Source organism: Callithrix jacchus, chromosome 2 (assembly GCF_049354715.1).
Source record: "Callithrix jacchus isolate 240 chromosome 2, calJac240_pri, whole genome shotgun sequence".
In the NCBI taxonomy this organism is placed as follows: Eukaryota; Metazoa; Chordata; class Mammalia; order Primates; family Cebidae; genus Callithrix; species Callithrix jacchus.
Window position 1 is genome coordinate 69,795,038 of NC_133503.1, and position 22,247 is coordinate 69,817,284.

The 22,247-nt window shown below is 47.6% G+C and overlaps 2 protein-coding genes across 7 annotated transcripts in view; one reads left to right on the top strand and one right to left on the bottom strand.

Annotated features, from left to right (window-relative positions):
• LOC144581376 (uncharacterized) lies at positions 1-17,504 on the top strand. Of its 6 annotated transcripts, XR_013532014.1 has the most exons (11): positions 1-47; positions 3,301-3,417; positions 5,714-5,781; positions 6,228-6,252; positions 8,015-8,088; positions 8,543-8,567; positions 11,937-12,004; positions 12,466-12,487; positions 13,486-13,550; positions 13,775-13,858; positions 14,007-15,247. XR_013532014.1 is itself a non-coding variant. In XM_078364691.1 (10 exons), the coding sequence occupies exons 1-9, from the start codon at positions 20-22 to the stop codon at positions 13,530-13,532; spliced, it is 474 nt and encodes a 157-aa protein (XP_078220817.1). In that variant the 5' UTR covers positions 1-19; the 3' UTR covers positions 13,533-13,550; positions 13,775-15,247. The 6 variants fall into 6 exon arrangements, 5 of the variants coding, with proteins under 5 accessions (XP_078220817.1, XP_078220816.1, XP_078220815.1 ...); XM_078364691.1 differs by having other exon boundaries at positions 13,775-15,247; XM_078364690.1 differs by having other exon boundaries at positions 13,486-15,247.
• LOC108590349 (uncharacterized) overlaps positions 15,503-22,247 on the bottom strand; it is a 19,865-nt gene continuing 13,120 nt past the window's right edge. Inside the window, exons 4-5 of the mRNA XM_078365973.1 lie at positions 21,136-21,393; positions 15,503-19,386 (exon numbers count right to left, since the gene is read on the bottom strand). Of these exons, the coding sequence (XP_078222099.1) occupies positions 19,024-19,386; positions 21,136-21,393 (621 nt within the window). The 3' untranslated portion in view covers positions 15,503-19,023. The remainder of the gene's footprint in view (positions 19,387-21,135; positions 21,394-22,247) is intronic.

Consider the following 22,247-nt stretch of genomic DNA (forward strand, 5'->3'; position numbering starts at 1 on the left):
AGCTAGACTACTAGTCAAGATGGGAGGCCTCTGTTCCTGCCTTGGAGGTATGTTCATTTCCATCTTCCCACTGCAGTTTCTTCAGATTTTAGGCCACTTGTACTGAAAATGTCTTCCTGCATTATTCTTTTCCCAGGTTTGTACATCCAGTTTGTCTACAGATGTACAAATTTACTTTAGAGTTTTATGTCTCAATTTGTATTTTTGATTCTGCTATAAAACTTTTTACCTTAAATATTTTTCTCTGTTTAGAAAAATGTACTGTTCTCCAGGCCAATTTAGTTCACTCATTCATAGAGTAGATCCAGAAGAAACACCACAACCTTGCCTTAATCATGTCAGGAACTCTCGATACCAAATACAGTAGGAGCCATTCCATGAAAGGCAGAGAGATTACAGGCCAACATCTTCTAAACTGAGTTGTGAAACTCCTAAATCAAGTTGTGGAAAAACTTGACTCCAGAGAATATTAGAAAATAAACTGAGATTTTCTGAAGGGAAAAATTATCCTAGTTAAGAGGTTTTGGGGACTGTTTTAAATTAAAGGCATTTTAAAAAAATAAACAATCAAGTGGATATAAAAAGTTACAAAATAGAGAAAATTAATATTAGAAGTTACAAAAGGTAGATGAAAATCTTACTTTGCAGTCAAAATGGACTGGGTTAGATAGATTTATTTATAAGGTGTTATTAAAATTAGCTACAATATTAAAAATACACTAATACGAAACTAAAATTTTGGTTTAAAAAATAAGCTTTTTTTTTTTTAAGATAGATAATTTGTTCTCAGTGAAATACAACAGGTAATAATTTTTCATTCCAAAATCTGTTTTTACTTTTAAACTTCTCAGATTTATACCTCAGAGGTTTGACTTTTACTGTGTCTCTTTACATGTAATTTACAGGTCCCACACCATTGCCTTCTGTTTCTTTTCTCCTGGAAAAGGAGCATCTTTACACTTGGCTTGGATGATAACTCTCACCTTTAAATTTTCATCAGCTTCATTAACTCACTTCCCCACTCCAACCTGGGTTCTAATTCTGCTGCTGTAATGCTAAACTGCTTCTTTTTATAGGCCCCAATTACTAATGTTGGTCTCAGATGTAACATGATTTTGTACTCTTGGCCTTTTGATATGTCTTAATGTTTCAGGTGAGCAGGAAACCACCATGCTATTAGTTAGAGCCAGATATTCCCCTGCTCAAGTTACTACCTCTTCTGCTTACATTCCTCTGTAATTCAGCATTCACTCATGACTGAACACATGCTGTGTCTCATTAAATGTGAGTGCCTTTCTCATCAGGTGTGACTTCTAAGGTATTCAATGGACTTCATTTAAACACTGCTCACTCTCAGGCAGGCCTTAGTTCAGCCTGCTCAAAGGGTTGCTCAGAAGGGTAGTCAGTGAGACAGTGGGGGTCACAGATTTCATTCATTAAATCACTGAAGTGCCAGCCCTGATGGCCATATTTTCAGTTAACTGTTCATGCAGGGTTGGTCAGTTGAAGGGAAGCTGATTCTTGGCAGAGCCATCACGTGGCAGTTGCCTTAGAATATTCTGAGTTTTAGAACATCTTGGGGCCAAGCAGACCCCTGGTCCCTCAGGGTGGTCACTGGTCATGAGGGTGTTCACCGCCAGGCAACTGGCAGTGTGAAGCTGCTAAGGAGGATGGCCTGACATTTGAATTTATTCATCAGGGAGGCTTTGTTTGCAGGAAGGTGCCATATCTTAGGTCAAGAATTAAAATCTAGAAACAGAAGTTTTGTTTGAATGATTGAGCTCTTTTTCTGGACTTAGCCACCTCCTGGCATCCACCTTCCTGAAAAGACCCTGGGGAGGAGGATTGAGAAAGGGAGTGAAAAGAGCTCCTGGTTCAGGGTCCAGGCCGGGATTTAGAGGTCTCAGGTATTCAGAGACCTCTTTCCTGGAGAATCATCTACATTCTTGTCCCAGATCTTTCAACCCTGAGTGCTGTGACTCTAGGCAGGTCACTTCAAATCTTTCATTTCACTTTCCTGAGCTGTCAACTGTGGGTGGTGGGCCCTGGCCTGTCCATTTAGCTGGGCCTATGTGGGCATCACAGGAAATAACAGATACTGTCCATGAGCACTGAAGCATCAGGCCCATGTGAAGGAGGAAGAAAATTTTATTCTCTACTATTCTGGAGCCCTATCCCCCAGCACCTTGTCATATTAACCACTGCCAAGGGCCTGGCTTACTTTCAGACATGTAATGATTGAACATGAACGGCACTCAGCAGGCACTGCATTGCTTCAGGCATTACCTCTGTTTAATTACTTTTGGCCTTAGGACATAACATAGCCCATTATGAACATGTGACACTCAGAAGAGGAAACTGAGGCACAGAAAGGTCTATAGAACCCCTCAGGTTCAAGTATTTCCAAATAAGGACCGGACCTTTGTGCACCAGGCCCTGCGCTCTTGGTCACTCCATCTGCCACCTTTCTACGTTGTCTCATCTCAGCACAGGGGTTTGCCTGCACAGTCGGTCTGCACAGTTTTTAATGCAGCCCACAGTGCAAGTGTTTCCTAATGCCCAACTCAGATTCAGGAGGCTTATCCCTGCAGATGGTGGACAGTGGACCATGGATCAAACATGGAGCCCAGTGGTCCCCAGCCTTTCTGACAGCAAGAGGGACCAGTTTCATGGAAGATAATTTTTCAGTGGGGTGGGGTGGAAGGGTGCTTTCAGGAAGATTCCAGCACGTTTATTGGGCACTTTATTTCTATTATTATTACATTTTAGTTAATGAAATAATTATCCAACTCACCATAATGTAGAGTCAGTGGGAGCCCTGAGCTTGTTGTCCTGCAACTAGACAGTCCCATCTGGGCGTGCTGGGAGAGAGTGACACATCATCAGCCATTAGATTCTCACACAGCGCATGCAGCCCAGATCTCTGTGCAGCTCACAGTATAGTTTGCGCTCCTCTGAGACTCTAATGTTATGGCTACTGTGACAGGAGGCGGAGCTCAGGCGGTGACGGGAGTGATGGGGAGTGGCTGTAAACACAGATGCAGCTTTGCTCCAGCCAGCTGCTCACCTCCTGCTGTGCAGCCCGTTTCCTAACATGCCACAACTATGTGTGGCCCAGAGGCCAGGGACCCCTGATTTAACCTATTTCCCATTTAGAAAATAAAAGTGCAGCTTGCTGGCAGCACGGTGTTCTTGGGGACACAGGAAATGGGTTAAACTGTGAATAAATGATTACTCATTTCTCTATAGTCTTCTGCAGCAAGATGCCAACAGCTGTCTTTATTTTAATACATTTCCTAGGACGTTGCCTCGAAGAGGAAGAAGACATTCCTTCAGAAATAGAGCACACGCCGTCAAAGGAAGTATCCTGCCACCGACCACTTTATCATCTTAGCACCGACCCTTTGCCACCTGGAGGTACTGTGGAAACTCAGTTTCTCACTCTTGCAAGCATAAGGATTCCAGATTCTTCAGTGTCCTATGCTGCAGACCACTCTAAAATTGCTGCACTTTATTCCTCTTTATTTCAGGTGTTCAAATTGAAATGTATCAAGTCAATCACTAGTGCTACAAATGCAGAAGTGAAGATGTATTTCCACTTCCAGCTTGGTTCGCTTTTAATAGTAAAGAACATCTCAATGCAAGGTTTAGATATTTAGCTGATTGTTAGACAGTAGCTAAAATGGAACTCTTCCTGAGATAGTGTGGCCCCATTTTCAAACAAATGGACATCACGTGAAACTTGTAAATGAACATAAAAGTTGAAGTACTACAGAAAGTTCCCAGATGCCCTCCCCACTCAGTACCCTTTTTGTGATCACAGCTTACACGAATGTGGTGCATTTGTTACAGTGGCTGAACCGATAGTGATATCTTCTTATTAGTGAAAGTCTGGAGTTCACATTAAGGCTCACCATGTGTTGTGCAGCCTGTGGATTTTGACAAACTCATGTCATTCATCACCCAGACAGAAGAGTTTTGCACCCAAAACATGACCTGTGCTGCACCTCTTAATCCCTTTCCTCTTTTCTCAGGACCCCTGACTGCTATAGATCATTTATTTTACTGCCTCTATACATTTTCCCCCAAATTTTACAGAATTGGAATCATAAAGCATGCAGCCACTTAGGACTGATTTCACTTCACAATATACATGCAAGATTTTTCATGTCTTTTAGTAGCTTAATGGCTTACTCATTTTTACCAGCGGGTCATATTCCCTTGGGTCCATGTAACGATGTGGGTTGGTGCACGCACCTCCTGAAGAGCATCTCAGCTGCTTCCAGTTCAGGTGACTTTGAATACACGTGCCCTTATTCTTGTGCAGATTTTGTAATGGGAATAATTTTAAAATTTAACTGGGTAAATGTTTACAATTTTAATTGGTTGTTTATATAACAAGACATTGTCTTCCTTTGTAAGAATTAGGAAGAATTCAGTAAAGTCACATGGGTATTTTTTATAAAGCTGTTGTTGATTCCATTTCTATAGTAGACATAAGCCTGCTCAGGTTATCTGACTCTCCTTAGGGTATAGTTTCTGCCTTTGGAGGAATGCGTCATTTCCATCTAGGCTGTCAAATCTGTGAGCGTAGATTTGCTCTAAGTATTCTTTATTACCTGCTTGATATTAATGGGATCAGCAGGAATCATTCCTCTTTTTATTTATATTTTTTGTAAATTGTGTCTTCTAGCTTTTCTTTGTGGTGAGCCTGGCTGGAGGATTATCAATTCTATTTATTTTTTCTATGAAGCAGCTCGTTTTTTTTGTTTGTTTGTTTGTTTTGTTTATTTTATTATTTCTATTATAATGATTTCTGCAAATTGTTTGTTCTATTTTTGTGTCTGCGTTACATTACACTATACTTTTTTCTCTAGTTTCCTAGGTGGAAGGTAAGAACACTGAATTAAGATTGTTTTTAGTTTTTTCTTTTTTAAAAAGATGGAGTCTTGCTCTGTCTCCAAGGCTGGAGTGCAGTGGCAGGATCTCAGCTCACTGCAACTTCCACCTCTCAGGTTCAAGCGATCCTCCTTTCTCATCCTCCTGAGAAGCTGGGATTATAGGTGACCACAACCATGCCTGGCTAATTTTTGTATTTGTAGTAGAGATGGGGTTTTACCAAGTTGGTCAGGCTTGTCTCAAACTCCTGACCTCAGGTGATTCACCCACCTCAGCCTCCCAATGTGCTGGGATTACAGGCATGCACCAGCACATCCGGCCTGCTTTTAGTTTTCTACACAGCGTTGTGAATGGAACTAATGCCACTGAAGTGTGCATTTAATAAAATAATCCATATTATGTATTTTTCACCACAATAATGATTTAAAATTCAATGATACAGATGATAAATGCAGCAGGAGCATAGGTAGATTCAGGAACGTTAAACATTGTATCCTTTTTGTCAAAAGAGGATACGTACCAGGCCTCTTTCTGTGCAGAGACCCTGTCCTGGAGTCATGCCGTGCACTTGTGTGCTGCCTATGTGAACACTGCCTACTTCACAGTGATGAGGGTGGCTTAGCCAGAGACCCGAGGCTCTGTCCCCCAGGGCTCTCCTGGTGGTGTCGTTTGCCTTCCTTTACCACCAAGGAGGGTGGCCCAGTGGCAGCTCAGCCCCTGCTCCTACACACCCCAGCCCTGTGTCCTCAGCACCCAGGGCTGCCAGAACACCTTCAGCAGCTCCCATGGCTGACAGTGTCTCTCTGTTTCCTAGAACATCCAATAAACTGGGAGAAATCCTCTGCAAGAGCTTTCGCACAACGCATTAAGGATTGTGAGCCTGTAAGTCTTCTTTTTGACTGAGATGGGAATTTTTTTTTTTAATTTTATTTTGAATTAAAATATACAAATCTTACCATGAACATTATAGATGAGTTACAGAATTTTCTGGTGGGCAAAGGTATGTGAGTGTCCATTACCAACTTGGAACTTGTTCCAGATGGCACCCAGAGAGGACAGCTTCACTGACAAACTGCATGGCAGAGCATTTTTTTCAGGGGAAATGCATTCTTCTGGAAACTAGTGATGACTTTGCAACAAAATCATTTTGAAAATCTTACAAAAAATTCTTGTGCCTTTCTGCAAGTGTCCTCTAGGTTTTTTATATGAGGGTTATTGACTTGAGAACTATTTCCCAACTGGTTTTCTAATGTCACCAAGTGAGGAAACCCATGCACATGGGACACAGCATGGTCTGAGGCTGACGGTGTTTTCCTTTCTCTCTGCAGATGATATCAGCTATGCAGAAGCATGGTACGTACCATAGGATCACCCCTTTGCTCATGGAGAATTGTAAGAAAGGGGACACATTCCTCCCTGCTCTTGCTGGAGAGTCACACGAATTTGAGCTTCCTGCTGGAAATTAGGTTTGGGTGGTTTGGTGTAAAAAAAATGGAGAACTTAGTTAACAACTGTGGCCATGCACTCTAGTTCCCAGAAGCAGTGATGTCATTTAAATAGGAACGGGGGTGCATCAGGGTGGGGAGGCATGGAGGAGAGAGTCTGTGTGGAGTGATGGGGAATGTCTTTGGGAGCGTGTGTGCATTTCTCTACAAACCGTGGTCCTCTGTGCAAAGCACGATCCAAGGATCAGTGTTCTAGAAACCAAATCCCATCCCCGCTGCACACTCGACATCAGTCAACACTTTCATGCTTCATTACTGCTATACCTGAAGGTTTGTTTAATATCCCCAGTCCTCAGATTGGAGAGGGTGGAGAAATGAACTGTTTCCTGAATGGAAAAGGCAAATGTGAACTCAGGAATGGGTGAAAGGTTGATGTGATGGGCTGCTACTCTGCAGGCCTTGAGTGGCCCTGATATAACTCGTCACCACACCAGGGAGTGCCAGCATCTGTGTGTGCATGGGGAAGGATGACAGCCTAGAGAGGTCCCAAATGCTAGCCATGAATACAGGATGTTGTCAATGATGATGAAAGGCAAGGTAGCAGTACGGTGGACTTTGGGGTGGTCATTAATGTGAAACATACATGGGGAGTCAGGCTTTTGGCTGCAGTGGTGGGGTCATTTCTCAGCTCCTGTTCAAAAGCAGAGAATAATCAGGGACATATCCTGTTGTATTTAAAAATATGATTGGACCCAGTGGGGAGGCTGATGCCTGTAATCCCAGCACTTTGGGAGGTTGAGGCAGGAGGATCACTTGAGCCCAGGAGTTTAAGATCAGCCTGGGCAACGCAGTAAAAACCACATCTTTACAAAAAGTACAAAAATTAGTCAGGTGTGGTGATGTGCTCCTGAAGTCCCAGTTCCTCAGGAGGCTGAGGCTGGAGGATTGCTTTGGCCGGACAGGTTGAGTCTTCACTGAGCGATGATTGTGCCATTGCACTCCATCTGGGAAACAGAGTGAGATCCTGTCACAGAAAATCAAACCAAACCAAAAGAAAAATCATGATGACCACAGCCTTAGAAATGCTCCAGCTTAGTAACACAGACACCAAGAGACAGGGTGTTAGCTTGGTGCCCACCTTCCCTCTGGAATCTCTAAAAGCTGGGTTAGAGAGGGTCAGCACCCCCACGTTCTGCCCCCAGGACAGGCTGTCCCAGCGTCAAAGCAAGTGTGAGTGTGAGCAGTAACGAACTCCGCAGACACACACACATGGTGTATGGAAAACAGAGTGGAAGGACAGATAGCACGTGCTAAATAGGGGTCACCTTTAAATGGGAGGAAAACAGATTTTCAAAGATTTGATTCATTGTCCTAAAAACAAATGGTTAGTGAATAAATAGAGTATTTTGGTTATAATTAAATATTCTCTTTAAGAAAAGGTTGCTTTTTAACTTAATTTTATTTTTCCCTCTTGGGTGGATTCTAGAGATGAAATGACTTTGGAAGGACCCAGAAAGGGAGGGCAAGTGAGCTCAGGTCAGATTAGGAGGCAGGAGCCCTGAGAGGCTGCCCGGACACACAGCCTGCCCTGAATGCTGTACTCTATTCTAGAAAATCTTTCTTCCCTGCTCCTCCCTGCACCTGCTAACAGTCACTTTGTGTCCTCCCAGCTGACTGGATTGCGTCACTAAAGGGTCACCTCGCCGACAGAACATCAAGTGGCGAAGCCTCATCATCTGTTAAGGTCAGGCCACCTGGCTTTGTCTGACAAAAAGTTCTTTCTTAACTTTATCTAATTGAATTAAAATAAGATATGATTATATGATTATAGCTGACTTATACAGTGTCTTTGGTGGGGACAATTTCGAGTGAGTGTTCCTCACTGAGGCTCAATGTTAGGAGGAGAAAATGGCAGCATCAGCCACACATTGAGTGGCTATGACCTTTTTCCTTAGACACTTGATTATCTCCTTGGAACTAAGTCACTTAATTGCCAAGCGGCATGGACTTAGAGGAAACACCCTCCAAGAAAAACTTGTGTCGTTAGCATGAGTGGGTTTGTCCTGTTCTTCTTTTGGGTTCCTTTGAGTTGAGCACCTTTTGCCATCTGATTCCTAGTGTCAACAAGTGAGGAAAAGACCTGTGCACACAGGACACAGCATGGGCTGGTGCTCAGGCAATGTTTTCTGTCATTACAGGAGGCCACAGGAGGCCGGAAAAGGGGTACGTATGGGGGAATCCTCCCGTGTGGATGAATAATCCAGATGATGAGGAACGTGTGTCTCGCTGGCTTTCCTGTACACAGGCAGCGGGAGTTGAGCTTCCTGTTGTGAATGAGGACCTAGGCCGTGATGGGAGAAGTGGCTGTTCCAGATAAGGATCGATGGGCACATTCTGCGGTCCCTGAGAGCAACAGCGTTCTCTGTCTGTGGGGTGGGGTTGTGTGCATGGGAGTGGTGTGTGTCTGTGAATGTGTGTAGTGTGACCTTGACTGTGCCTGGCTGTGTGTGGGTTTCCCTAGGTACATGTCTCTCCCTTATTAGTGTCCACATTCTTAGTGAAAAATGCCTCACTCTTGTAGCCTGACAAGAGCATAGGTAATTATTAGTGAAGATGTCAGCTTACAACGTGCGTAGTTTATGCATGCAAAGGACACTTCAGTTACCCAAAGGAAATCCTGTCCACACCTAAGCAAATGTTCATTGGGTGCTAATGGAACAAACCTGTCTCAGGATCCTAACTCATTCATTATTTTTTCATTGGGAATCTGCTTCTAAACCTCATTTTCAATAAATATCACCTGGTAACAGGCCTTCATGTTGCTCCTGGCATTGGAGTGGTCATGACACCTCACTGTGGCCACTTCCCTCCTTCACAAGCCTTTTCTTTTTTGCTTTTTTCTTTTTGAGACAGTTTCGCTCTTGTTACCCAGGCTGGAGTGCAATGGCAGAATCCCGGCTCACCGCAACCTCCGCCTCCTGGGTTAAGGCAATTCTCCTGCCTCAGCCTCCTGAGTAGCTGGGATTACAGGCACACACCACCGTGCCCAGCTAATTTTTTGTATTTTTAGTAGAGATGGGGTTTCACCATGTTGACCAGGATGGTCTCGATCTGTTGACCTCATGATCCACCCGCCTTGGCCTCCCAAAGTGCTGGGATTACAGGCTTGAGCCACCGCACCCGGCCCCTTCACAAGCCTTTTCTACTCAAGCCCTCAGAATTGATCCTCCATGACCGGTCTTCAGCATGCAGAGTGGGGCGGGGCTCCTTCCTGTGCAGGGAGACCCTGGGGCAGCCCCATGCTATAACCAGTTTTGGTAGGAGACTGAGAAAAGTGGAGCCTGCACGGAGGGTTGGGGTAAAATCACATGACTCTCTCCACTGTGGCCTCATATTGACCATCAGCTAATGTGGCCCAGAATAGATAATGCCGGGGCAATGTAGAGGCCCAGCCTCCAGCACTCAGCCCAGTCATGGTTTCTGTGTGCTCAGCTCAGGGAACACAGGAAGAGGACAAGGGGACCAAGGGCTTTGCCCGAGGGCCTGAGAGGTAGAGTGAGCCCTTGCCTTCCTCCTGGCAGGATGTCCAAGGCTCAGGCATGAGGTGGGAAAGACAAGACTCGGCTGTGGGATGGCAGAAGCTCCACGATGCTTCTCCCATTACACCCTCTGTTGACAAATGTTCTTCTTTGCCACAGAGCCCTGTGAAAAACAAGTCAAGGTGGTTGATTTCAGTCCACATGAATATAAAATGAGCCAAATTATGGTTTGAGCATAATTTTTTTGGATTGTGCATTTGGTAGAAACTTATTGTATGCAATTTGCATTGCTATGTACGTGACAGTACTTTCCTACTTTTCCATATGAGGCCATGTGATTTTAAAATGTCCCTTGTTTCCCTCAAAAGTATGTCCTCAGAACCAAATTCCCCTAGTCATCTTTAATCTCTAGAGCACAGTTTTTGTGTGACACCTTGGTGGCCTTCTACTGTGTGCGATTAAAGGTACAAATCAGTGTTACCAACATTGAGGTTCTAAAAATTCATGGCGAGCTGTACAGTGCGCTCCATGAGCAGGGCACAGCCTTGGCCCCTCGGCCTCAAAAGTAACATGATGCAGAGGAGCAGGAAGAAGACATGAAGACATTCATGCCATGGGGAAGGCAAGGTTGAAAGGCCGGGAGAGATAGTTCAATGTCATGCCCTGGGTGCAGCCAGGATGTTTGGGCCGCATCTACGGGGAATGAGCAGAGCTTGGACTTCAGGGCTGGCGTGAGCACTGCCCGGCCACCGTTCTATGAGCCTGGAGAGAGGAGCCGCTGTTTCATTTGTCTTCTTCACCTTTCTGTGATGATGGCAATAACACAATCAGAAATTAGTGAGAGGCAAAGAACAGAAGGGAGTTCCTAAGATATCTGACTTAGATGAGGGGATATGATGAGCAGGGGTGGACATCAGGGTCGGGTCAGACATAGCACCAACCCCAGGCCTGCTATCCCTGTGACTGGGACAGAGAACAGCATTTACTTTTCCCCAGCTTCTGGAAGTTGACTGACAGCCGGTCCTTGTGTAGATGCTGTTGGCCAAGGTTGGTCTATCCCAGAATCCCATTTAACCAAAGGAAGCCTCACAGCCCCTGGCCAGGGCAGCTGCATCACACTAGTTGCAGCAGAGGTGGGAGGGGAGCCAATTCCAGTGCAGGGTGAGCTTGGGAAAGGGAGGGGCTGCCCCAGAGGCCAGGTGTTCCTGCACATCTCCCTTCTGACCCATAAGACATCACTTTGCCAGTTTTTCTAAGATAGGCTTGGAATCATCAGTCTCACAGTCTGTGACCTGCCATTCATCAATGAGAAAATGCTGGCCCTGGCTGGTCACTGTCAGGGCAGGGGCTCTGTCCTTCTTCCTTCTCATCCCAGGGCTTAGCCCTGGGCAGCCCATCTTGGGGGCCCCAGTGATGTTCTCGTGCACACAGCCCTGTACTGAGAAAGCACGAGTGTGAAAAGGCTTCCCGGTCACCCTCTGCAGTCTGCTGAGTCATACAAATGCAGGTTCCTGTGTGGGTTCTGATTCAGGGTCAGGGAAAAGTGTGTGGGCTCCCCTCCGTGTTTGCTGCTGTTGTCCCATCTGCTCCTGAAGTCTGCAACTAAGGATTAAAATAATAAGTATTGTGAATAGCTCACCATCATGGCTTAAAGTCCAATAAAATGGATGTTAACTGCAGTAGGAGCATAGGTTTATTTAGGAAAGTTAAGTGATATAGTAACCTTTTTATAAAAGAGGATACTTACCAGGCCTCTTTCTGTGTGGAGACCCTGTCCTGGAGTCCTGCCGTGCACTTGTGTGCTGCCTCTGTGAACACTGCCTACTTCACAGTGATGAGGGTGGCTTAGCCAGAGACTTGAGGCTCTGTCCCCCAGGGCTCTCCTGATGGTGTCCTTTGCCTTCTTTCACCACCAAGGAGGGTGGCCCAGCGGCAGCTCAGCCCCTGCTCTTACCCCACCTCCTCCATACACCAACCCTGTGTCTTCAGCACCCAGGGCTGCCAGAGGGTCTTCAGCAGCTCCCACGGCTGACAGTGACTCTGTGTTTCCTAGATTTCAAAAAGGAAGTGGCAGGAATGTTCGGCGTGATGAGCCCAGAAGCTGCCGTAGCTCTTTATTGGGTAAAGTCCTTATTCTTTGTCTGAGATGGGAATTTTATTTCTCTTGGTTTCTTTCCACTTCATTTAAATTATGTCATGCAAATCTCACCATGGAAATTATAGATGAATTGCAGAATTTCTTGGTGGGCAAATGTAAGTAAGAGTCCATTACCAACGAAGAACTGATTCAAAACGGCACCCACAGATGACAGCTTTAGTGACAAACTGCATGGCAGAGCATTTTCCTCATGGGAAATGCATATTTTTATAAAATCATGGTGACTCTGCAACTAAAATCATTTTGAAAATCTTCATGAAACTTTTGTACCTTTCCACAAGTGTCCTTTAGGCTTTATTTTCTGGCCATGGCCTCAAGCACTGTTTCCTTTCTGAGTGTTTAATGTCATCATGTAAACAAAAGACCTGTGCACAGAGGACACAGCATGGTCTGATGCTCACAGTGTTTTCCTTTCTCTCTGCAGAAAAACGCATCTTTGGAAAGTGGTACGTACTCTGGTGTCATCCCTTTGCTAAGGAAATATCGTAATGTTGAGAAACTGACACTTTTCTCCCTGCTTTGGCTGGAGAGCCACCCTAGTGTGACATTCCTGCTGGAAATGAGGTTTGGACAATTTGGTGTAAGAAAAATGAAAAGTTTAGCCAACACCTGTGGCCATCCACTCTAGTTCCCAGAAGCAGTGATGTCATTTAAAAAGGAACAGGGGTACATCAGGGTGGGGAGGCATGGAGGAGAGAGTCTGTGTGGAGTGATGGGGAATGCCTATGGGAGTGTGTGTGTCAATTTCTCTAGAAAGGGTGTTCCCCTGTTCAAAGCACATATGAATGTTCTAGAAACAAACCTCCATCCCCATTGGACACATCACGTTAGTCAACACTCATACTTTGCCACAGCTGTACAGGGAGGGGAGTTGAACATGCTGAGTCCTGAGATGGAAGAGGGTGGAGAGATAAGTTACCCAGGCTGTCAATTTCCTGAATGAAATAGGCAAAGTGATCTCAGGAATGGGTGGTAAAGAGTGGAAGGACAGGCTGAAACTGCATCAGACAGCTCTGTTGGAAGTTCTCACCACGCCAGGAAGTTCGAGCATGTTTGTGTGTATATAAAAATAAGATATACCCTAAAAATACGGTTAGTGAATAAAATGTTTTGATCACAAATCAGTTTTTCTTTTTGAATAAAAGCTGCTTGCTATTTTGTAGAAAGTCTCCAAAAGGGATGATATTCACAGAAGCACCACAGGTGTGTTCTTAAAAGAAAATAAGCTTGAAAGGACACAGGAAAAAAGGGCAAATAAGCTCAGGTCAAATGAGACGTCAGGAGCCTGAAGAGCCTGCAGGGACACACAGCTTGCCCTGGGTGCTGTGCCCTGTTTCAGATGGGCTATTTCACATTGATGAGGTGACCTAAGGCAAGAAAACCTCTCTTAACTGCTCCTCTTCTGTACCTGCTGAAAGTCACTATGTCCTTTTACTTCCAACAGAAATTAAAGTGGTGGAAGAATACCATGCAAGATTCTTCCCTGAGTAAAAGCCACCACAGGGGAAGGTCAGTCCACCTGGTTTGGTTGGAGAAAAGATTTCTTAACTTTATCCTTTTGAATTTCAGTACGGTAGGAGAATCTGACCCTATTTGTCATAGGTGATTTATACAGTGTTTTTGGTGGGGAGAATTCTGAGAGTCTGTTCCCCACTGAGGCTTGATTTAAGACAGGAGGAGAAAATGGCAGCACCAGCCACGCACTTAGTGACAGTGAGCTTCCTCCTCTGCAGCTTGATTCCGTGCTTGGGGCAGAATCACTTCACTGCCAAGTCACAGGACCTTGAGAGGGAATATCCTGCGAGAACGACGTTAGCGTGAGTCAGTTGTCCTGTTCTTCTTCTGTGTTCCTTTGACTTGGACACTCTTTCCCATCTGGTCTTCTAATGTCAACAATGAAGAAAAGACCTGTACACTCAAGCCTCAGGATGGTCTGAAGCTCACAGTGTTTTTCTCTCCATGCAGGCAGAGGAACCCTCCAAGAAAAAAGGTGTGTATTCTGGGAGCGCTCCTCCGCTCAGGAAATATCTTGAGTGTGGCAACAGGTGGCACTTACTCTCCTGCTTTTGCTGGAGAGCCGCTTTGGTTTGAGCTTCCTGACAGAAAGGAGATAGGGGCAGTTTGGTTTAAAAAACGCTCAGTCCATCCAGTAAAGAACTGTGACCATCCTCTCGAGTCCCTGGAGGCAGAACTGCCATTTAGATGGAATAGGGTGGTGTATGTACCTCAGGGCGACGAGGTATGGAGGAGAAAGCCGTGTGGAGTGATTGGGAATGTCTTTAGGAGTGTATGTGTGTTTTCCCACAAAATTCAGAAAAACTGTCTAAAACATTGAATTGCTACTGCACATGTCACCTAAATTCACCCATTCATCCTCCACCACGGCTGTACCTGAAGGTAAATGTCATATCCTCACTCCTCAGACAGAGATGGTGCAGAGATGGATTTCCCAGGCTCTGTCTCCCAAATGGAAGAAGCAAATGTGAACTCTGGAAATGGGAGGAGGGTTGATGCAGTGGGTCACCAGGCGGCCCTGGTAGAACTCGTCATTATGCCAGGCAGTTCTGGCATCTGTTTGTGCATGTGCAAGGATAAGAGTCCTGAGAGGTCCCAAACACTCTCTGTCATTTTAGGGAAGTCTCAAGGGCTGCCGGACACAGGATATCAGTAGGTATATGTTATGCTGGACTTTTCTATGTGCATTTATTAATGTGAAACACAGAGAAGCGAGCTCACAGGTGGTTGGTGGTAGTGGTGGCATCATTCCTCAGCTCCTGGTCTGAAGCAGAGAAATAATCAGGGACGTACTCTATTGTGTTCGATAACCCGATTTGCTCAGGTGGGCCGGGTGCATGGCTCATGCCTGTAATCCTGGCACCTTGAGAGGTCGAGGCGAGGGGATTCCTTGAGTCCAGGAGTTGGAGATCGGCCTAGGCAACGTGGTGAAAGTTCATATCGACTAAAAATACAAAAAGTTACCTGGGTGTGGTGGCGTGCGTTTTGTGCCAGCTACCTGGATGGCAGAGTGGGGAAGGTCACTTAATCCCTGGAGGTGCAGGTTCCAGTGAACGGTGATCATGTCACACCACTCCAGCTTGGGTAACAGAAGCCATCTGCCAATTGAAAAAAAAAAAAAAAAAAAGTAATAAGTGGAAAAATGCTTTAGTTTAGTAGTAAACACAGTCAAGACACAGCGCTGACTGTGATCTCAAGGAACCACTTGGGTGTTGGGCTCCCACTCACCTTCCCCGCAGGAACCTGCTGCACGGCTGGGATGGAGAGCTCTGGTCAATTCCCCCACCTGCTGCTCCCCTGACAGACTGTTCCAGTGTCAGAGCCAGTGTGAGTGTGAGCAGCAATGGACTCTTGACACACGCAGATGTTGCGTTGAGAAGGTCAGTGCAAGGACAGATAGCACTTGCTAAATAGGGGCGTCCTTTAAAGGAGAGGACAACTAAGTATTTTCAAAGCTTTATTGTCTTCAGTACAGAAGCCTGGTGAACATACCGTGTATTTGGCTCAAAGGAGATGTCTCAGAAGAAAGGTTGCTTTTTACCAAGTATAACATATTGCAGAATGACTGATGCACACAGAAGCACCAGAGGTGGATTCTAGGGGGGAAATGAGATTGGAAGGACTCAGGAAGGGAGGGCAAGTGAGCTCAAGTCAGATTAGGAGGCAGGAGCCTGAAGAGCCGGCAGGGACACACAGCCTGCCCTGGGTGCTGTGCCCTGTTTGAGATGGGCTATTTCACGTTGATGGGGTGACCTGGGGCTAGAAAACCTCTCTTCCCTGCTCCTCTTCTGCACCTGCTGACTCACTCTGTGTCCTTTTACTTCCCACAGAATATACCTTGCTGGAAAAGTTCTCCTACCAATCCTCAGATGAGGAGGAGCCACCACAGGGGTAGGTCAGTCCACCTGGTTTGGTTGGAGAAAAGATTTCTTGACTTTACCCTTTTGAATTTCAGTACGGTAGGAGAATCTGACCCTATGTGTCATAGGTGATTTATACAGTGTCTTTGGTGGGGAGAATTCCGAGTGAGAGTCTGTTCCCCACTGAGGCTTGATTTAAGACAGGAGGAGAAAATGGCAGCACCAGCCACACACTTAGTGACAGTGAGCTTCCTCCTCTGCAGCTTGATTCCGTGCTTGGGGCAGAATCACTTCACTGCCAAGTCACAGGACCTTGAGAGGGAATATCCTGCGAGAACGACGTTAGCGTGAGTCAGTTGTCCTGTTCTTCTTCTGTGTTCCTTTGACTTGGACACTCTTTCCCATCTGGTCTTCTAATGTCAACAATGAAGAAAAGACCTGTACACTCAAGCCTCAGGATGGTCTGAAGCTCACAGTGTTTTCCTTTCTGTCCATGCAAGCAGAGGAACCCTCCAAGGAAAAAGGTGTGTATTCTGGGAGCGCTCCTCCGCTCAGGAAAGATCTTGAGTGTGGCAACAGGTGGCACTTTACTCTCCTGCTTTTGCTGGAGGGCCGCTTTGGTTTGAGCTTCCTGACAGAAAGGAGATAGGGGCAGTTTGGTTTAAAAAACGCTCAGTCCATCCAGTAAAGAACTGTGACCATCCTCTCGAGTCCCTGGAGGCAGAACTGCCATTTAGATGGAATAGGGTGGTGTGCCTCAGGGCGGTGAGGTATGGAGGAGACAGCCCTGTGGAGTGATTGGGAATGTCTTTAGGAGTGTATGCGCGTTTTCCCAGAAAATTCAGAAACACTGTCTAAAACATTGAATTGCTACTGCACATGTCACCTAAATTCACCCATTCATCCTCCACCACGGCTGTACCTGAAGGTAAATGTCATATCCTCACTCCTCAGACAGAGATGGTGCAGAGATGGATTTCCCAGGCTCTCAGTCTCCCAAATGGAAGAAGCAAATGTGAACTCCGGAAATGGGAGGAGGGTTGATGCAGTGGGTCACCAGGCGGCCCTGGTAGAACTCGTCATTATGCCAGGCAGTTCTGGCATCTGTTTGTGCATGTGCAAGGATAAGAGTCCTGAGAGGTCCCAAACACTCTCTGTTATTTTAGGGAAGTCTCTCTCAAGGGCTGCCTGACGCAGGGTATTAGTAGGTACGTGTTATGCTGGACTTTTCTATGTGCATTTATTAATGTGAAACACAGAGAAGCGAGCTCACAGGTGGTTGGTGGTAGTGGTGGCATCATTCCTCAGCTCCTGGTCTGAAGCAGAAAAATAATCAGGGACATACTCTATTGTGTTCGATAACCCGATTTTCACAAGCATTCGACATGCTCAGGTATAAAGGTGTGGTTTTTTCTTTCTGCATGTTAATGAGAAATGGAAGGAGTTTTGTTTCCATGGGCGTCGCGTGTGCTCTGCTCATCCCCATGATTCATTCCCTGATGAGCAATATCTTTTCCAGGAGGCCCGGTCTCTCCTGCCTGTGCCATAGGAAACATGAAAGCCGTGGGTTTTGCAGGGGGAGGGGGCATAGTGTCGTTTTTGAATGGGAACAAGAGATGAGTGTGTGGATGTGGCATTCAGTACTGTATGGGGAGTGAGGTGGGACACGGCCCCTCACAGGTGCTCTGTCACCCTGGACACAAAGTCCTTCATGCATGTGCCAGGAAGTGGCAAGAGCTTACCCTCTCCCTCTGCACTCTGGGGACCTGCAGCAGCACCTTCCTGTCCAGCCCTCAGCATCTGCTCCTGGTCACAGGGCACTCCCTGGCTCTCCTGAAATAGAGAATCCTCCTTTGGGATTACTCAGTGTGCCCCCATCCTAGAGACCCAAGGGGGAATCCCATGCTGGAGCACGGCTCTGGCCTCCACTTCTCACCCAGTCCCTAGTCCTTGAGCTACGAATGGAAGCTGAATTGGTTTGGAGAATTCAGTGTCCAGCTGTCACCGAGGTCCTCTGTGGCCAGCAGGAATCCTAGGGTGTGTGTGTGGAGTGGCTGTGTGTTGCTGCAGGCTCACACCCTTCTTATAACCTGGTTCCTGGAATCCACTGGGCCCAGGACAGAGCCGCTGGGCAGCTGGCACCAGGGTCACTTGTCTTGTTACACCCTCCGTTCTGGCCTGACATCCTTGTCCTGCACCCCACACTGCAGTCAGGCCCAGCTTGTTTTCTGTGTCAGGCCTGCCAGGTGCCCTCCCGCCCAGTCCTCCCACATCTCAGGTAAAACGGGCAGGGCCCGTTCATTCATGTGCTGAGAACCACAGTCTCCCTTGAGGATTAAGGCAGTGGGACATGGGGCTTTGTCTAGAGTCCCGTTACAGCGTTTCTAAGCTTCCAGTAGCTTGTGGAATTCTTGTGAGGGTTGAGTATTTTCCAGGTCCCTAAGGTCATCCCAGGCATACAACAGTCAATCTGTGACATCAGTTGTCACCCCGTCCCACAGGCTCCAACTGAGCCCCAGGTCTGTGGCAGGTGCTGCCCACCTAGGGTGCAACCCATGGGTTTATGGAAGGCCTGGTGGTGCAGTCCTGCTCTTCCCTCCTGTGTTTTGTTGGAGAGCAGCGGGATTGGTGATAGGGAGAAAAGACATGGGATTCATCAGAAGAGCAGAGATAGGCCCTAGAGGAGGAGGGAGGGAATCACATACTGTGCACAACGTCCTGGAAATGGTGGCTGCCTCTTGGAGGAATGGGATGACACAGCCTTGGCCTTCCCTGCCTGGGCAGTTACAGGATGTGAGGGCTGGGAAAGTGTATGGGAAGACAGAGGCTCCTCCCTCGCTGTAGGAAGTGATCCAGGCTGCGGAGGATCTGGAGATGAGCACACCGAAGCCTGTGGGGTTGGCTCCGCAGCCTCAGGACAGCAGGGGCCGAGTGCCTCCTCAGGTCTCACTCTCCCCTTTCCTTCCCATGGCTGCCCCATCACCACTGCTGCTCCCAACACCCTGAAGCTGCTGGAGCAGATATGGAAGAGTCCAAGAGTGCAGACGACCATCAGCACGTAATTGTCTCCTTCCTCTTCTCTCTCACCCTCTGACTCATGAGCTCCTCTAGCTCTGGCCTTCTCCCTCTTTCCCTCTCATCATTCTCCTGAGGGACCTGGTCTTATCGTGGCAGTCAATGCTCTGGGCCTTCAGGGCCCATAAAGTCCCTCTGCAGCCCTCCTGCCCACTGTCTTGGCATTGTCCTGACTCCTGGCCCCAGGCTGCAGTGCTGAATCTTGTTGAGCAATTCCACAGGGTCCAGGCAGGAAGCCCGGCTGGGGTCAGAAGAGCTTGGCCCCACCCTACTGGAGGGGTTCCCAGTGACATCTGGGTCTCCTCTGGGGACCACCCCCCAAAGCTGCACTGGGGATTCTGGACATGCACAGTTGTTTTCTTCCTCTCAGATGCCAACAAGTCCTCTCCTGGCACCTGTGGAAAAAGCAACAGAGACAAAGCCTGAACAGGCAGAAGAAATATGAGTGTGCAGGGGCAGCATGACAAGGGGAAGGCAGAAAGTGCCTGTGTCCCCACGTCTGCCCCACTCTCCTGCTATCCCATCAGGACACCCGGTGAGTTCAAGGAGGATGAGGATGCTGAAGAGCCTCACCTGACCTGTTGTGACCTTTCTTTGTTATGCTGGAAATCCCTACAGGCAGGTGAAGGATGCCCAGAAAGCATCCTCCAGGGAACACACCCTCTCCATAGCAGCCCGTGAGCCTGCTGGGCTGAGCCCTCCATGGGCTGCTCTAATGAGGGAGAAGCTGAGGTGCTGGTCTAGCTACCACATGCAAGATTCCAAAGCCACACACCGTATTCTTGTCTGCAGTGCCACTGAAGCTCATTTGAGGGGACCCAGCTCTGCCCTCCCAGCCCCTGAAGCCCACAGGGAGCATCACCAGGTCGTCACGAGCAGACATTGGGGCTGACCATGAACCCCCATGTTTCATGCTTCCTGGGAAAGGTGTGAGAGGGAGGGAGGCACCCCCGGGCTTTGCCATGCCAGCAAGCAGCCCACCCAGCCCAGCACTGGACACCCGTGGGCACTCAGTAGGTCCTGGCATCAAGTAGGGGAAAAGCCAGAATCCAGGACCCCTGGGGTGTGCCCAGTCCCAGCAGCTCCTCAGCCTCCATGGAGCCCTGGGGCCTGGGGTGGCCTCCTGGCCCCATTTCTCAAAATGAGGTTGGAGGCTTCTGTGTGTGGAGAGCACTGGCTTGGGCATCGATGGTTCTTTGTCTGTGTCCGATGCCAACAAAAGAAACCCCTGAAGACAAGTCAGGGCTGTGGTCACTTGGGAGAAGTTAAGGGGCACGATTCAGGGAGCCACTGTTTTAAATGTATTTTACTATTCAAAATTATACACATATGAATGTATGTTTTATACATATACATACATTTATTATACATCACACACACCCTGTTTTTCATTCTTTAAAAAGTAGTGTTTTCTGTAACCCTTTTATGCTGGAATGTATTACGTGGGAAATGTGTGTTTTGCTAAAGCATAATGATTTCCTAAATGAAAATGTGCAGACAGGGTTGGTGGGGTGTTGGAAGGACCAAGTATTCTTAGGCTGTAACGATGACGTGCTCCAGGAAGCTGCACACATTTAACGTGCAGTTCTTCCATCTGGATGGCATGGAGGGTCCAGGGAAGAGGGCAGGTCCCCACCCCGCCCTGTGTCATCAGACCTCCTGCTCTTCTCAGGGCCTGAGGGCATAGGACTCTGCCTGTGAATCCTTGAGCCTCCCCCTCCCTCTGCATCTGTTTCAGTATCAGGGGTCCAGCTCCCTGAAGTTGCCTGTGTGCGTGCCTGGACTCAGTGCCTCCTGCAGGAAATTTAGAGACACTGTGCACACGTAACCCCCTCAGCCAGGCCTCAGACCCCTGTGGACAGACTCTGGGGAAACCTGGGGCCCAAGGTTACCTTCCAGGGCCTGAGGAGCCCTCTGAGACCTGCACACCAACCCCAGGGAGCCCCTTCTCCCTCCGCCTCTGTGCCCCGCAGTGACCCTCACACCTCTGTCTGTGTTGCAGATTTGTCGAACATCTGGAAGGGCCAAGACACAAGACCTCACCCTGGCCCAGCAACCATCTGGATCGGGAGAGTTTTGGGGATTGTGCTACACTCTCTGGACTTTTATATTCTCTCATTTAATTTTTAAAAAAATATTCTTACTTGATTCAAGATGGCATGGTAAGAACAACTCAGGATCGCAGCTCTCAGTGAATGCGCAGAGGATGAGTCAAAGCCGCATTTCCAGACGGATCTTTCTTGCCCACAGAACAAGGAAATTCCCAGGTGTAGGAGAGACACGGGACGCAAGCACAGCCGTTTTGGCTGATGCGGCCGCTTCAGCCGGCGCCGCAGCGCAGCAGCACTCCGCAACACTCCGCACAAAACACACTGGTCCGGGTGCCCTGCTAAACCAGCAATCTGAGATTTGGGAGGGCAGATTAGCATATCCATCTGATTAAACGGGACTTGGACAGTGAGCCAGACCAGGAGATTCCTGGGAAGTGGCATCTGAGCCAGGGCAGTGGCTCGCTGCACGGGAAATCACACAGATCCCAGTGCCCTAACAGTGGGCGACTGAAACACCTGGGAGAGAGCCATCCGTTCAACTTAAAAAAAAAAAGAAAGGTGCTCTGAGGCAGGGAGCCAAGCGAGCAGGCTCGGTGGGTTTCACCCCCACAGGGACAAACAAAATGGCAATTTGAGACACTCTGGGTGAAGAGTTTCACTGCGGGCACAGCTGAACCCAGGATGGTGCAGCTCGGTGGGGGAGGGGCGTCCGCCATTACCGAGGCAATCCGTCCCTACTGAGGTACACTCCCATTGCTGACACAGCCTGCCGTTGCCGAGGCAACCCAACATAACAGAGAGACTCCTCCGCAGGGCAGAGCCCGTGGTAGCAGGGCAGAGCCTGCAGCAACAGGATGGACCCCACATCAGCAGGGCGGAGCCTCGGCAGGCAAATACTGACTAGACTGCCTCCTAGCTGGGCAGGATAGTGCAATGGACACTCATAAAGAAAGCCCCAACTCCCCGAGACAGAGCAAAAAAAAAAAGGGTTTTAAGAGTTCTGCTGCAGCAGACATAAACGTAGCAGCCTAACAGCCCTGAATGAACAATGGAGCTCACAGCTCAGCATTTGAGCTCCTATAAAGTACAGACCGTCTCCTGAAGAAGCTCCCTGACCCCTGTATATCCAGAGTCAACTCAAAAAGGACTGATCAGACTGACATTCTGGGACAAAGATAGCAGAAGAAGAAATTGGTAGCATCCCT